This window comes from Quercus lobata, chromosome 5 (assembly GCF_001633185.2).
Source record: "Quercus lobata isolate SW786 chromosome 5, ValleyOak3.0 Primary Assembly, whole genome shotgun sequence".
NCBI lineage: Eukaryota > Viridiplantae > Streptophyta > Magnoliopsida > Fagales > Fagaceae > Quercus > Quercus lobata.
Genome location: NC_044908.1, coordinates 19,856,584 through 19,871,557, shown reverse-complemented (window position 1 = coordinate 19,871,557; position 14,974 = coordinate 19,856,584). Strand labels below are relative to the sequence as shown.

Below are 14,974 nucleotides of genomic sequence, written 5' to 3'. Positions count from 1 at the left end.
ACTAGCGAGGGTGTCGATTCTAGTCATTCGCTCAAGCCTAGAGTTATCGAGAAGTATCTCCTCCAATCCTTCAACGAGCTCTGCGACCACCCTCTGTTCTTCAATGTTCATGGTTTACAAGTGGTCGTCCATCTCCAACATTGCTATGTAACACTCTCATGCTGCCACTTGGTTCCCATATACCTCTCCTACTCCATACTCGGAGGGGAATTTGATTATCAGGTGATAGGTTGAAGTCACGGCCTTCCATGAGTAAAGGGTAAGTCGGCCCAGTATAGCATTGTAAGCAAATGAGCAGTCAACAACGAGAAATGTAACATCCTTAGTAATTTGCTGAAGGTAGTCACCGACCATCTCGGGCAATGTGACCACGCCAAGGGGGTATACCCTCGTTCCTCCGAACCCAACAAGTGGCACGTTGGCTAGTATGAGTCATTCTCTCTCGATCCTCATCTGCTGAAATGCCGAGTGGTAAAGGATATCAGCAAAGCTTCCATTATCAACCAGGACCTGGTGAGTGTTGTAGTCCCCTACCCAAATACTAACAACAAGTGCATCATCGTGTGGGTAATGGAGACGTAAAGCGTCTTATTCCAAGAACCTAATTATAGGGTTGTCAACTTGCGCCATTTTTAGGACGAAGCCTGTCAGCTGGACGTTCTAAACCATCCTAAGGTAGGTCTTACGGGCCTTCTTGGATGAACCTGAAGCCACGGTGCCCCCTACAATCATCCTTATGTCCCCTATGGGTGGCCTGTGGTGCTCATTATCCCATTTAGCAACCTGTTCCTGTGGTGGATTTGCCCTTTCTTTGCTGACGAATCGTTGTAGTTTCCCTTGTCAAATAAGGGCTTCAATCTGCTGCTTCAAGTCATAACATTCAGACGTGTCGTGACCGTGGTCTCGATGAAAATGGAAATATTTTTCTCTGGACCTCTTGCTGGGATCACCCTTTAACTTTCCAGGCAACGTCAAGGTCGTGTCGTCTTTGATTTGCATCTACACCTGATCAATTGGGATAGTCAACGAGGTAAAGTTGGTGAACCTTCCAGTGGGGGGTTTGGAGCACCTGTCCTCCCGTCACTCTCCGGCTCTAGTCATCTTCCATCCCCTTTCCTGTCGGGCCTCTTCTTGCCTTTCCTTCTTCTTGGGTTTCTGATGCGAACCTCAATCGATACGCTTTGAGACCTAACAAAAATATTGGAATACTTACTCAAGAAAGCTAAAATTCATATTTTTGATAGAAACCCTGACCCAACGTTTATAATCGAAACGTGAACCAAATGTATAAGTATAACACCTTGACCCAATGATTATAATTGAATCACGAACCAAAGGTATAAAGTTTGAACACCACAAGGAAGAATCCCTGATAAGTTCACAGTTCTTGAAGAACCAAAAGAAGAGCAAAGCCTCACCTTTTCTAATTTTTATTCAATATTTATCCTCTATTACAATGAGTACATGTTATTTATAAGACATGACTGAAAAATAGAAAATCTAAAAATGTACTAAATAATAAAACCCTAAATAAAAGTTGATTTGGTCTGAAATTTGCAAATCCAAAATAGGAAAATAGCTAAAAAACGTTCTAAATAATAAAAGCCTAAAATTAAGGTAGATCTGGGCCAAAATTAGAAGCTCCAGAATAGGAAAAATATCTATTGATTGATATGGAGCTGGAAAATCAATCAGCCATTAATCCACGCGATAAATCAAGCCCAATTAAGCCAAATTAGCCCTCAATAGCTTGAATTAAATTTATTACACCTTCATCTTTCTTTGGGCCCAGCTTGGAATGTCCTGCGTTTGAATTAGCCCAAATCTCTTGAATCAGCCCATTAAGTGCTTCTTTGATCTTCTTGGATCTTGCTTTAGTAATAGGCCCAACTGGAACATGCAATGGATCCTTGAATGCTTGTTGATTCTCATCAGTTTCTCCTTTCAGGCTAGCAACGCGTCCTCTACATTCATGTACTTAGTTGCTCGATAAAGTACATCGTTTATGGTCTTTGGATCGTTATTGTACAAGTAGAACAAAAACTTCCCTTTTTGCAGGCCATTGGTGAATGCAGCAATAAGTATCTTGTCATCAGCTTCGTTTATCAAAAGAGCTTCCTTGTTGAAATGGGTTATGTAAGACCTTAGTGTCTCGTACTCCCGTTGCTTGATGTTCATCAGGCATGCAATGGACTTCTTATACCTGTGTCCCCCGATAAAGTGCGAGGCAAACTACGCACTCAACTCCTTAAAGGTATCGATGGAGTTGGACATCAATCTGCTGAACCACACCCTTATAGGACCTTTCAACGTAGTTGGGAAGGCTTGGCACATGATCTTATCCGCCACACCTTGTAAATGCATGAGGGTTTTGAATGACTCCAAGTGGTCCAAATGATCCTTTGACCCATCTTAGGCTTCTATCTACGACATACAAAACTTTGTAGGAAAGGGGAACGAAGTGACGGGTGCTGTGAAGGGCGAGTCCGTCTGATGGACCAATTCATCAAGGTCATTTGACACCCACCCCTTAAGGACATTCATCATGAAGTCCATCCTTTCCTTTATCAACTGCATCTCTGTGACCATATGTGGTAGCGCCGTATCTGTGATGGATGGACGGCTGGTATCTTGTCACTCTAGTCTGCTCGGAGCATTATTTCCTTCTGGTCCTTCTTTGTCCTTCCTTTAGGCCCTGGTGCCCTCTTGCTCTTCTCCGTGACTGTTGGGCCCAGCATCCCTTTGGCGCAGCTGTTCCTCCAGGTCTTGGTTCTGCTTAGTAAGGCATTCCACAGCCGCAGCTAGGGTCTGTACCTATCGTTCAAGGATAGTAATGCGTAGCTCATCTCCATTGTTGTTGGTTGTCATTGAGCAAGTAAGTACCAGGCAACTCTTTTGTCCAGGAAGGGATAGTGTGACTTTTAGTCTACTCGATTTCCCACAGATAACACCAACTAATGATATCAAAAATCGTCAATAAGACGCACGGTTCTCATGTGCTCTAGACAAAACCTGTTAAACAAAAACAAAGAAGACCTTGCAAAGAGTATCGGTGTGGTACAGGCTAAATACCCTTCGAAGGATAAGTTAGAGAACTTTCACAACTCTAGAGTGCCAGAACTTGGGTAAATTGTGCATACCTTAATTTTTGAAGGGTTTGGGGGTTTTTTAGTAGTGTAGAGCTGATCTTCGTTTCTTGGTGGAGAAGATCTTTCCTTGTAGGGAAGTTCTTCATTAATACACGTACTTTGCAGGATCCTTTCCTTGTGGGGATTCCTTTGATTAGGGTTGATCATGGGATACAAGAAATTTCTTTACATAGATATCTGTGGGGATCAAGTTAAGCCAAGCTGGACCCGTCAGCCTCTTTAACCTCGTCGGCCTCTCCACATCTGTCAATCATCTGCTCTGTTCGAGAATTCCCGTCGGCCTATGGAGATGCCTGTCAAGTTTCATTGTGGGGTTGTCACATTTGGTGTTGTTGGCCTAAATCTTCCGTTGGTCTTCGTGAAGCTGACAGGTATATGGGTGCCATCGACCCTTTTTGTGCAATGCTTCGGGGGTATTAAATTTATGGCTAATATATCCCTATCAACAACTAAGCTCTTAAAAGTAAAAAAATCAGTCGATGGAAATTATCCCAAAATCACAATTGTTTCTATGTTCTACACTTCTACTACTCTTTTTGACTAAGTATTACAGAGTGAGTTTTAGTTGCAACTTCCATATGGGCTAGCCCATTAGATGTGTTTTGCACACTGGGATGGACTGCCATAGTCATATCTAAAAGCCGAAAACATCCATTCATTGAACCTGGACACAAGCAACAAACAAGCAGCTAAGGCCCTTCACTAGTTTTCCCACCAGAGTACAGGGAGTAAACAAACAGATTCACAGAAAAACAAATGAACAGAACAGAACAGAGTAGACCATAACCATGTCGGAGACATTCTTGGAATTCCAAATCCCACACCAAAAGCTTTTCAACGGAATTCAATTCCCTTTAGTTCTATCACCCAACCCCAAGTCCCACACCCCTCCTTCCTCTCTGTCTCTTTTCACCCAAGCGATCAAAACCGAGAAAACATTTCTCGACTCTGTTCTCCACAAGTCCGGTGCTGTACTCCTCAGGGGCTTTCCTGTAAATACAGCGTCTGACTTCAACGACGTCGTTGAGGCCTTTGGCTTCGAGGAACTTCCTTACGTGGGTGGAGCTGCCCCTCGGAACAAAGTTGTGGGTCGGGTCTTCACCACCAATGACTCCCCGCCAGACCAGAAGATTCCTTTTCACCATGAAATGGCTCAGGTATATTCCGTAATTTCATCCCTTTTTTCGGGGCAAGCTTTTATATTGAAGGTGTTGTCGTTTTTATATTAATACTCCTAGTACAGAGTTTATGTACAGTTTATCGTTTCACCATGTGGTCGACATGTCGTCGTTAAAATTAAATATCATTTTAGGATGAGTGTGGTCCATTGGGTGCCAAAACCCTATCGTTTTTTATGGATGAAAACGGCACATAGTTTTTGTATCACCTGGTTCTAGCAAAAGACGGTATTGTGTGGTGATAGTTACACAGTGGTATTCAAGTTTTAACTTCATTGTGTAAGATATTTTTATCAGCATATTGTCTTGAGCATTGTTTAAGGCTTACTTGGGTTTATTAATAGGTTACTACATTCCCTTCCAAGCTGTTTTTCTTCTGTGAAGTGGAGCCTGGAAGTGGGGGAGAGACTCCTATAGTTCTTAGCCATCTTGTCTATGAAAAGATGAAAGAGAGACACCCAGAATTTCTTGAACGACTAGAAGAACATGGATTGTTATATACGCGGGTAATAGGAGAAGATGATGACCTGTCATCTCCGATCGGGCGTGGATGGAAATCAACATTCTTGACTAAAGACAAGAGTGTGGCTGAGGAAAGGTTTGATATTTGAAATGATTTTTATTCCAAGCATTTGTGCATGACAAGCTGCGGTTCCTTATCTGGTAGTTGATTCTTATAAAACATGAACAAACCAGACATGGTCCTGTTTTGATTGGGAATACATGCAATTAGATAGGTGAAACAAGTTAAAGCACAATTTACTTTGGACACAAATTTAGCTCTCATTAATATGATCATAGTTCCTACACCATAACAACTTATTAATGTTCTTGACAATAGTGTTATTCCAAGACTAGTTGAAACCACTTCAGTATATGTTTCTTTTGAAATCACAAGTTGTACGGTGATGAGGGATAAAAAGTTGCCATGTTGCAAGCTGTGAAGGCATTTTTTCAGTAGAATTATTTGCATATGACCTGCCATATACCTATGATATGCCAATGCCCTAGATTTTATCTTTATGGTGCTCAGGTTCACTGTAATATATGATCAGTATAGGTGAACTTCTTGTGTTCAAACTCATTAGAGCAACAACTATATCGTTGCACATGTTCTATTTGCTGAACTGCTTTTCTTGTATAGCTTCTACTTGATAGATATTAGCAGGCTCAATGCCTTGCGAAAAGTATTGCATGAGGCCATTGTTCAGGACATTCAGGACTAATCATCTTATAGATGTCCCATATATTCAATTTAAGTTCTTGTGCTATCTATATAGCTAAGATCATCTTTCCATTCAATGGCTTCAAAGTAGATTAGTTTATACAATTACAAAGCGTTAACAGGTGTAATATCTATCATTTGGACCTGGAGATAATATGGCTCTACCAACACATTTGACAGGGCTGCTAATTTGGGGACGAAGCTGGAATGGCTGGAGGATTCGGTGAAAACAATAATGGGTCCACTCCCAGCTATTAAATTTGACAAGACAAGACAGCGCAAGATTTGGTTTAATAGCATGGTTTTCGCTTATATAGGCTGGGAGGATTCCAGGAATGATCCTGTAAAAGCTGTTACCTTTGGAGATGGCAAACCCTTGCCAGCTGATATCGTCTATGACTGTCTAAAGATCCTTGAAGAGGAAAGTGTAGCCTTTCCTTGGCAGAAAGGTGATGTTCTTTTGCTGGATAATTGGGCTGCCCTTCATGCCCGAAGATCATTTGATCCACCTCGCCGTATACTAGCTTCACTTTGCAAGTAGTGTCGGTGCATCTTCACCCTTCAAATGGTTTTATTGGTAATTGGTACGAAATATATAATTTTAGGCTGCATTATGGAGATGTATAAATAAGTATTGCAATGGCGTACAAACTATACTTGCAATTTATGCCACGTTTGTGAAGAAGTATCAACAGTATCAGAATGCATAAACAAAACCTATTACAATAGCTCCACAATAGAAATTTGGTTGAATATTTATCCTACCTGCTTAGTTAGACCCAAACCATACATGAAACTAAATGCATACCCTTTTTTTTGTTTGCCTCCACGAATTCTTCTACTAGGATATATCAAATTATCTTGGTGCCATCACCTCCTTACTTTTTGAAAAAAATACTAGTTTTGTGGTCAAATGCACCTCCTCATGAGAATTATGGCAAATTTTAGAAAAATGTTTACATCTTAATGTCGAGCACGGATTATGCAAATTCACTACCAACTTGCTACCTTGAAGAAAGAAAACTCCTCTATAACAGACTATTCTCATCAATTTACCAGCTTTGCCAACACTCTTGGTACTATTGATCAACCACTGAATGATTTTGGGGTTTTTGGTTCCTTATTGGCTGGCCTCAAATCCAAATATGACTCCTTTGTGACTTGAGTGTCACCGTGATTGAAGCCACAAAGCAATCATATTTGTAATTGAGGCCCACCAATAAGAAAGAAAAGGCTCAAAGTCATTGAGCGGTTGATCAATAGGGGCAAGACTTGTAAATTGATGAAAATATTCTGTTTAGAGGAGTTTCCCTTGAAGTTGGTAGTGGATCTGCATTATCCTTACTTGACACTGAGATGTGAATATTTTTTCTAATGTCTGCCATGCTTCTCATGAGGTGGTGCATTTGACCACTTGCTAGTATTTTCCAAAAAGTGAGGAGATGATAGCACCGAGAATTATTTGATCCTGAATTCATCAAGAATTGATTTTCACCATCTGTTTGAGTAGTGATGGCTTGTGTTGGAATTGGTATTGATCCATCAAGGTAGCCATAAAGGTGTTGCACTCTCAAGTTGGGAACAAATTGAGCCTTCCGTAGAAGATAGTTGTCTCTGTAGGTTTGATTGAGGGTGAATGGTGTTAAGATTGGTGAGAGAGATATGTATGGAAGAAGAAGAATTGGTGATGCTGATGTTATTGGAGGCAAAAGGAAGAATTAGCCATATATTAAACAAACAAAAAAGAAGAACGAAAGAAAGAAAAAATAATGTGCTGCCTAACCAAGAATGATGGTTAAGGCTAGTGTATATATAACTCAACGTTGATTAATTTACGGCGGGGAAAACCAAACAATACAAATTTTTGGTCATCAGTTGCGATTGTAACAAATAATTTCTAAAAAAAATACTATTTATATAATATAGGGTTTTGGATTCCTAATCAAATTTGGTTGTTTTTGCAACCGACATACTTGATGGGCTAGGTTGGGCGTGACTTCGAGCAAATCCATTTGTGGGCTGGGTTGGGTGTAACTTCGAGCAAATCTATCCGTGAAAAGTTGTAATGGTGTAATGGCATCAATATACAGAAAATGGTGAGAAATTTGGGGGAAACCCAGTCCCAATCTCTCTCCGTCATTATCCCTTCTCTCTTTGCGATACAGTGTTTTGAATTGAAAAACAAATCAGAGGAAATTGATTTAGAGAATGGCATTTGAGGGAAGGGGAAGGAGAATGGTGTTCAGTGTTTTCAGTCTTATTTTAGGATCTGATAAGTAAAAGATGGATTGCAAAATACCTACCATGAGTATGTGGAATGCTTTAAATCTTGAAGCCTCTAATTGAATGATGCTACAGTGCGTTTGGGGCTTCTTTCTTGTGTGTAAAGAGAGATAGTTAGAGGTAGATAGGCAAATATAAAGATCATCTTGTAGAACTATTTCAGTCATTGGTCTACTTTTCGAACAAGAGAGAAAGGTAGGGTCTACGAGAGGTAGTTGAAGAGAGAAACAGGATGACAGTCGAAGGTTTGCTTAGGGAAGAAGTAGGGTAAAGAAGAGAGAGGAGGGGGAGAAATAGAGAAGACAGAGGAGAAGGAGATTGGTGTTTGGCGTTTGGGATTGAGGAAGGAGTATCGGGTTTGATTTTCACAATTGTGGAAAAAATTTCGGGTTAGAAATATATTTTATATTGGAAGTTCTAAAAAAAGTCAAACATTGGTAAAAGGCTTTGGTTTTATAGTATATATAGATTAGCTAGTTTATTTCTTAATATTTAAAGATTATAAATAGGCTTGTTATGTAAGAGAAAAATCAAAAAAAAAAAATTTAATGTAACTTTAACCTAGTTTCAGAACTAGACAGAAATTCCATTTCTCCGGTCTCTCTGTAATTTTAATTTTGATTCTAAATTCTTAAGCTGATTGTTAAATACTATTGTAGGAGGAGAAGATTAAAGTAATAAAATCCCATTACCATTTTTTTTATTATGTGAAAATCTCATTACCAATTGGGTGTATTGTGTTTAATATAAGAGATATAAGTACATTATTATTGCAAAAATTATGGCTCTTGTTGTCAATAATTCTAATAGTCCCACCAATTATTATTAGAATTTGTAGTGTGTTCAATCCTACGATTCAATCTGAATGAGAACAATCAATTAATTATGCCTTTCTTTTCCTCCCAGATTTTTTTTTTTTTTTTTGGGAGGAACATCCTAGAAATAGGTAGAAATCTTTTTTCCAAGTATGTGATGTGAATGCGTTCAAGTTCGTCCTTTACTTATTTACTTGTATTATTGCAACATTTTGATATAACACCAACCCCCACCACCCCCCCCCCCCACCCCCCAAAAAAAAAAACTCAACTTCATCCTTTATTTATTTACTTGTATCATTGCAACTTTTAGATGTAGTCACCCTATTATTGCCATTTTGTATATGTATGTCCGTAAATTTCAATTAAACTCGCATTTGGCATTTCCCTTCCAATTGTACAGAATTAGACGTTCTATCATCTATACGCAACATTCAACTAACTAAAAACATTAAAATCATAATTATATAAGAGTCCAAACAAACACAAAAAAAGACTGAAATCTACTATCATCATTTCCCTACCCATTATTCTTTAAAACTGAAATCAAATGATAGCTCACTCTTTCCAGAGTCACAACACTTATTGTTTATATTTTTCAATCTACCTTCTTCTTCTTTATTTATTACTATTCTATATTTCTACATTTCAAAAAACTATTCTATATTTCTATAACTATATCTTATATATGGTTCATTCCCTTTTCGCATAGATTATTCTATTGAATATTATTTTTTAGAATATATAATATTTATCTTATAGTTTTTATACTGCCCCAAAGATTGATTTTATGGTAACAAATTTTAATAAAAGAATTTTGAAATAATTTTGAATATATTTTATTCTATTTAATATTCCGTAAAACCATAATTGATACTGAAAATAATTTTAGTACGAATTATTGTATTGAATATCTTTATTGATTTAATCATGATGATTATTTCAAATCAAATATTTGAGAATTTTCCACTTTATATAAAGATTATTGTATTTATCTTTAAAAAAATTATATAAATCTTACCGCATATTTTATAGTGAAGTTTTAAAAAATAAACATATTATACTCTTATTATACGCATACCACTCTTTTCCCATTTTCATATACCGCATAATACCCATCTATATACTTACTGTATTATATGCGTACTGCATTTTACTTACTATACCTTCAATAGTCATCTTCTTTAAATGCTTATTGTTTTTTTTTTTTTTTTAAAATAACGTATTGGTAAGCTATCCCACAAAACGGAAAAGAGAATATAGATTATATAGCCTCTTATATCACATAATCTGCATAGACTGTAATTATAGCTTATACAGCATTATTTGTTTCACTAAGTGTATACTTTTTTAATCCTCTACTAGAAAATAGCAAAGCAAAATCCTTTACAGGGTTTCTTTTTCTTTTTCTTTTTTGGACAAAATCAAAATAGCTTCAATCATATATACAAAGGTTACAATCTAGGGCATCTCATCACCAATATTAGAATATGTCATTTTCTTACTTTCCAACTTTCATTCATGTGAGTGTAACTAAAATAACTAAATTTTAATAGTGTTTCTTTTTTACAATTGCTAATATTTGACAAACGTATTCAGATTTAAATTTGAAATTTGATATCATTCAAAATTTGTGTTTAAATCTAATTCTTTATGCAGAGCCCTTTCTCTTCGGCGTTAATTTTATAATTATCAATGAAGTAGTACATATTCTATTTATATGCTCTCTATTAAGCTAATTTTAGAATAATGTATAGTTTGAAGGCATGTACTTGGCAATTTGATATGTAAATTTGTAAAATGTTCTGTGTACTATGAAGATTTGAAAGCTTTATAGGGGATACTTTTTTTTATTAAATACTGACATGGATGGTGGTACTTTTTTTTTTCTTTTATGTTGATGTCTATGATTTCTTAAACATTGTAAAATGTATTTGTCAATTCATGACAAAGCACTGCAGGACAAAAGATACCAACTTTGGAATCGGAAAAAATGGCTTGAAAAAATAGCTAGGAACTAGGGTTATGTTTGAATTTAGTTTTACTAGCAAAATTCTAAGATTAATTATGACTAACAATAATAGTATTGATGAACCCAATGGATTATAGGATAATTTCTTACAATTTTTTTAAGAACTTGGTTTAAGTTCAGTGCATTCAATGCATTGGACCTAGTCAGATGATGACACATGTCCAAAAGTGGACACATGTCACCATCTCAATGGGTCCAGTGCTACTAAACCTAAACCTGACCCTTTTTTAAAAAATTCATTGCAAATCACGTAGAATATCGGCTAGTTGTCAATAATTGATGGTGTCATATGTTGACAATCTCTATTCAAACTTCCCCTATTTGTGGGGGCTTTTATTTTATGTGAGGTCTTGTTGAATTTGCTAGCATCTCATAGTTGTCATATCTAATTTGCTTTTACATGTAAATTTAATAATAGGGCGTTTCAAGTGTTATTCTCTTTTGTTGGAAGATTAATATATCTTCAACAATGTGAAATTTCTAAAAATACAACTAAGCTCTTAAAAGTAAAAAATTCAGTCGGTGGAAATTATCCCAAAAACACAATTGTTTCTATGTTCTACTACTCTTATTGACAAAGTATTTAAGAGTGGGTTTTAGTTGCAACTTACATATGGACTAGCCCATTAGAAGTGTTATGCAAACTTGGATGGACTGCCATAGTCACATCTAAAAGCCCAAAAGCACCATTCATTGAACCTGGACACAAGCAACAAACAAGCATCAAAGGCTCTTCACTAATTTTCCCACCAAATTAAGTTGACAGAGCAAACAAACAGATTCCCAGAAAAATAAACAGAACAGAACAGAACAGAGCATAACCATGTCGGAGACATTCTTGGAATTCCAAATCCCACACCAAAAGCTTTTCAACGGAATTCAATTCCCTTTAGTTCTATCACTCAACCCCAAGTCCCAGACCCCTCCTTCCTCCCTGTCTCTTTTCACCCAAGCGATCAAAACCGAGAAGACATTTCTCGACTCTGTTCTCCACAAGTCCGGTGCTGTACTCCTCAGGGGCTTTCCTGTAAATACAGCCTCGGACTTCAACGACGTCGTTGAGGCCTTTGGCTTCGAGGAACTTCCTTACGTGGGTGGAGCTGCCCCTCGGAACAAAGTTGTGGGTCGGATCTCCACCACCAATGATTCCCCGCCAGACCAGAAGATTCCTTTTCACCATGAAATGGCTCAGGTATATTCCTTGATTCCTTCCCTTTTTTCGGGGCAATTTGCTATTGAGCTTTTATATTGAAGGTGTTGTCGTTTTTATATTAATACTCCCTGTACAGAGTTTATATACTGTTTGTCGTTTCACCACGTGGACAACATGTCCTTGTTAAAATTAAATACAGTATCATTTTAGGGTGAGTGTCGTCAACAACCTATCGTTTTTTATGGATGAAAATGGCACATAGTTTTTGTATCTCCTGGTTCTAGCAAAAGACGGTATTGAGTGGTGATAGTTACACAGTGGTATTCGAGTTTTAACTTCGTTATGTAAGATATTTTTATCAGCATACCTTCTTGAGCTTTGTTTGGGACTTACTTGGGTTTATTAATAGGTTACTACATTCCCTTCCAAGCTGTTTTTCTTCTGTGAAGTGGAGCCTGGAAGTGGGGGAGAGACTCCTATAGTTCTTAGCCATCTTGTCTATGAAAAGGTGAAAGAGAGACACCCAAAATTTGTTGAACGACTAGAAGAGCATGGGTTGTTATATACGCGGGTAATAGGAGAAGATGATGACCCGTCATCTCATATTGGGCGTGGGTGGAAATCAACATTCTTGACCAAAGAGAAGAGTGTGGCTGAGGAAAGGTTTGTGATTTGAACTATTTTTTGATATTTGAAATGATTTTTATTCCACGCATTTGTGCATGACAAGCTGTGGTTCCTTATCTGCTAGTTGATTCTTGTAACACATGAACAAACCAGACATGGTCCTGTTTTGATTGGGAATACATGCAATGAGATAGGTGAAACAAGATAAAGCACAATCTACTTTGGACACAAATCTAGCTCTCATTAACATGATCATAGTTCCTACACCATAACAACTTGTTAATGTTCTTGACAATAGTGTTATTCCAAGACTTGTTGAAACCACTTCAGTATATGTTTCTTTTGAAATCACAAGTTGTACGGTGATGAGGGATAAAAAGTTGCCATGTTGCAAGCTGTGATGGCATTTTTTCAGCAGAATTATTTGCATATGACCTGCTATATACCTATGATATGCCAATGCTCTAGATTTTATCTTTATGGTGCTCAGGTTCACTGTAATATATGATCAGTATAGGTGAACTACTTGTGTTCAAACTCATTAGAGCAACAACTATATTGTTGCACACTTTCTATTTGCTGAAATGCTTTTCTTGTATAGATTCTACTTGATAGATATTAGCAGGCTCAATGCCTTGCAAAAAGTATTGCATGAGGCCATTGTTCAAGACATTCAGGACTAATCATCTTATAGATGTCCCATATATTAAATTTAAGTTCTTGCGCTATCTGTATAGCTAAGATCATCTTTTCATACGATGGCTTCAAAGTAGATTAGTGTATGCAATTACAAAGCCTTAACAGGTATAATATCTATTATTTGGACTTGGAGATAAGATGGCTCTACCAACACATTTGACAGGGCTGCTAATTTGGGGATGAAGCTGGAATGGCTGGAGGATTCAGTGAAAACAATAATGGGTCCAATCCCAGCTATTAAATTTGACAAGACAAGACAGCGCAAGATTTGGTTTAACAGCATGGTTTCTGCTTATACAGGCTGGGAGGATGCTAGGAATGATCCTGTAAAAGCTGTTACCTTTGGAGATGGCAAACCGTTGCCAGCTGATATCATCTATGACTGTGTAAACATCCTTGAAGAGGAAAGTGTAGCCTTTCCTTGGCAGAAAGGTGATGTTCTTTTGCTGGATAATTGGGCAGCCCTTCATGCCCGAAGATCATTTGATCCACCTCGCCGTATACTAGCTTCACTTTGCAAGTAGTATCAGTGCATCTTCACCCTGCAAATGTTTTTATTGGTTGGTACGAAATTATACAATTTTGGGCTGCGTTATGGAGATGTATAAATGAAGTATTGCAATGGCGTACAAACTATGTTTGCAATTTATGGCACGTTTGTGGAGAAGTATTTGTTGAAGATGATGGTGTTTCTAAATTTTAGAAATCAAAAAAGAGTTTGAAATTAGAGAAGGTTCGAGGAAGAAGATGATTTGGGAGTTACCGTTGCGATTTTTGAATGATGATGAAATGCACCATACCACTAAAGGTGCTGTTGTTAAATGCATCGTTTCACTTATATTGGTGGCTGAGTGTAATAGACTGAAAACGGTGTCATATCATGAGTTCAAACATCAGTTGGCAGTGGTGCGAAAATCAGTTGAGCTTAGTTGATTTCATTCCTGGTTTTACAGATCTAATCCGCATAATATGGAGATAATTGTTATTCAATTATTGATAGGATTTGTACTATAAATATAACTCTGAGCTACAAATTGTAATTAAGCAAGAAATTAAATACAAGTTTAGTCAATTTCATTCTCTTCCTCTTTCTCCCTCTCTCTCAATCTTTGTTCTTAGTTCTTCAATATTCAATCACAGTTTCTCTTTTGTTCTTGCTTCAATACAAGCTACTGCTTCTATAGTTTTTCTTCATGGTATCAGAGCCAACGCTCCCTGCTCAAAGTTCATCTACGGCTTCCTCAGGTTCAACAATGGCTACCTCTTCAACTTCTTCAATTTCTTCAACAAATGTGATGAATCAGCCACTCCTTTCAAACATGGCCAATATGATGACTGTCAAGTTAGACAACACAAATTACATAATATGGAAGCAACAAATCTCAATGGTTTTGGAAACCTATTCACTCTTTTAATTACTGGAAGAACCTCAATTGATTCCTAAGAAGATCTTGAAAGATCTTTTTGGTGTTACCGCAACAATTCTGAATCCAAATTACTTACTCTGGAGGTCAAAGGAGAAAGCTTTGCTTACATTCATGAGCTCCACTCTATTGCCTTCCATCTTGGCTCTTATAGTAGGTTGCTCATCTGCCATGGAGGTCTGGAAAGTCTTGTAAAATAGGTTTTCATCCATTTCCAAATCATACATGATGAATCTCAAAGGTAAATTGCATAACCTCAAGAAAGGAGCAGACACTGTGGAACTTTATCTGCAAAAAATCAAAGTAGTTAGGATATACTACTAGTTGTTGGTGTGATTATAGATGATGAAGAGTTTCTTCAGATCACAATCAAAGGTCTGCCTAAAGAA

At 37.4% G+C, this 14,974-nt stretch overlaps 2 protein-coding genes across 2 annotated transcripts; both read left to right on the top strand.

Moving 5' to 3' along the window:
• The first annotated feature begins 3,702 nt into the window (after positions 1-3,702).
• LOC115989067 (clavaminate synthase-like protein At3g21360) lies at positions 3,703-6,256 on the top strand. The gene is made up of 3 exons (XM_031112725.1): positions 3,703-4,306; positions 4,672-4,925; positions 5,733-6,256. The coding sequence occupies exons 1-3, from the start codon at positions 3,938-3,940 to the stop codon at positions 6,091-6,093; spliced, it is 984 nt and encodes a 327-aa protein (XP_030968585.1). The 5' UTR covers positions 3,703-3,937; the 3' UTR covers positions 6,094-6,256.
• Positions 6,257-11,206: 4,950 nt separating this feature from the next.
• Positions 11,207-14,233, top strand: LOC115989066 (clavaminate synthase-like protein At3g21360). Its single transcript, XM_031112724.1, has 3 exons — positions 11,207-11,874; positions 12,245-12,498; positions 13,325-14,233. Exons 1-3 carry the CDS (start codon positions 11,506-11,508, stop codon positions 13,683-13,685), a joined length of 984 nt encoding a protein of 327 aa, XP_030968584.1. The 5' UTR covers positions 11,207-11,505; the 3' UTR covers positions 13,686-14,233.
• The last annotated feature ends 741 nt before the right edge of the window (positions 14,234-14,974 follow it).

Bases quoted from the DNA above. Each gene is read 5' to 3' on its own strand.
- LOC115989067 (XM_031112725.1), top strand. From the start codon at position 3,938: ATGTCGGAGACATTCTTGGAATTCCAAATCCCACACCAAAAGCTTTTC. The intron at 4,307-4,671 runs GTATATTCCGTA...GTTTATTAATAG, and splicing joins TTCACCATGAAATGGCTCAG to GTTACTACATTCCCTTCCAA. The intron at 4,926-5,732 runs GTTTGATATTTG...CACATTTGACAG, and splicing joins AAGAGTGTGGCTGAGGAAAG to GGCTGCTAATTTGGGGACGA.
- LOC115989066 (XM_031112724.1), top strand. From the start codon at position 11,506: ATGTCGGAGACATTCTTGGAATTCCAAATCCCACACCAAAAGCTTTTC. The intron at 11,875-12,244 runs GTATATTCCTTG...GTTTATTAATAG, and splicing joins TTCACCATGAAATGGCTCAG to GTTACTACATTCCCTTCCAA. The intron at 12,499-13,324 runs GTTTGTGATTTG...CACATTTGACAG, and splicing joins AAGAGTGTGGCTGAGGAAAG to GGCTGCTAATTTGGGGATGA.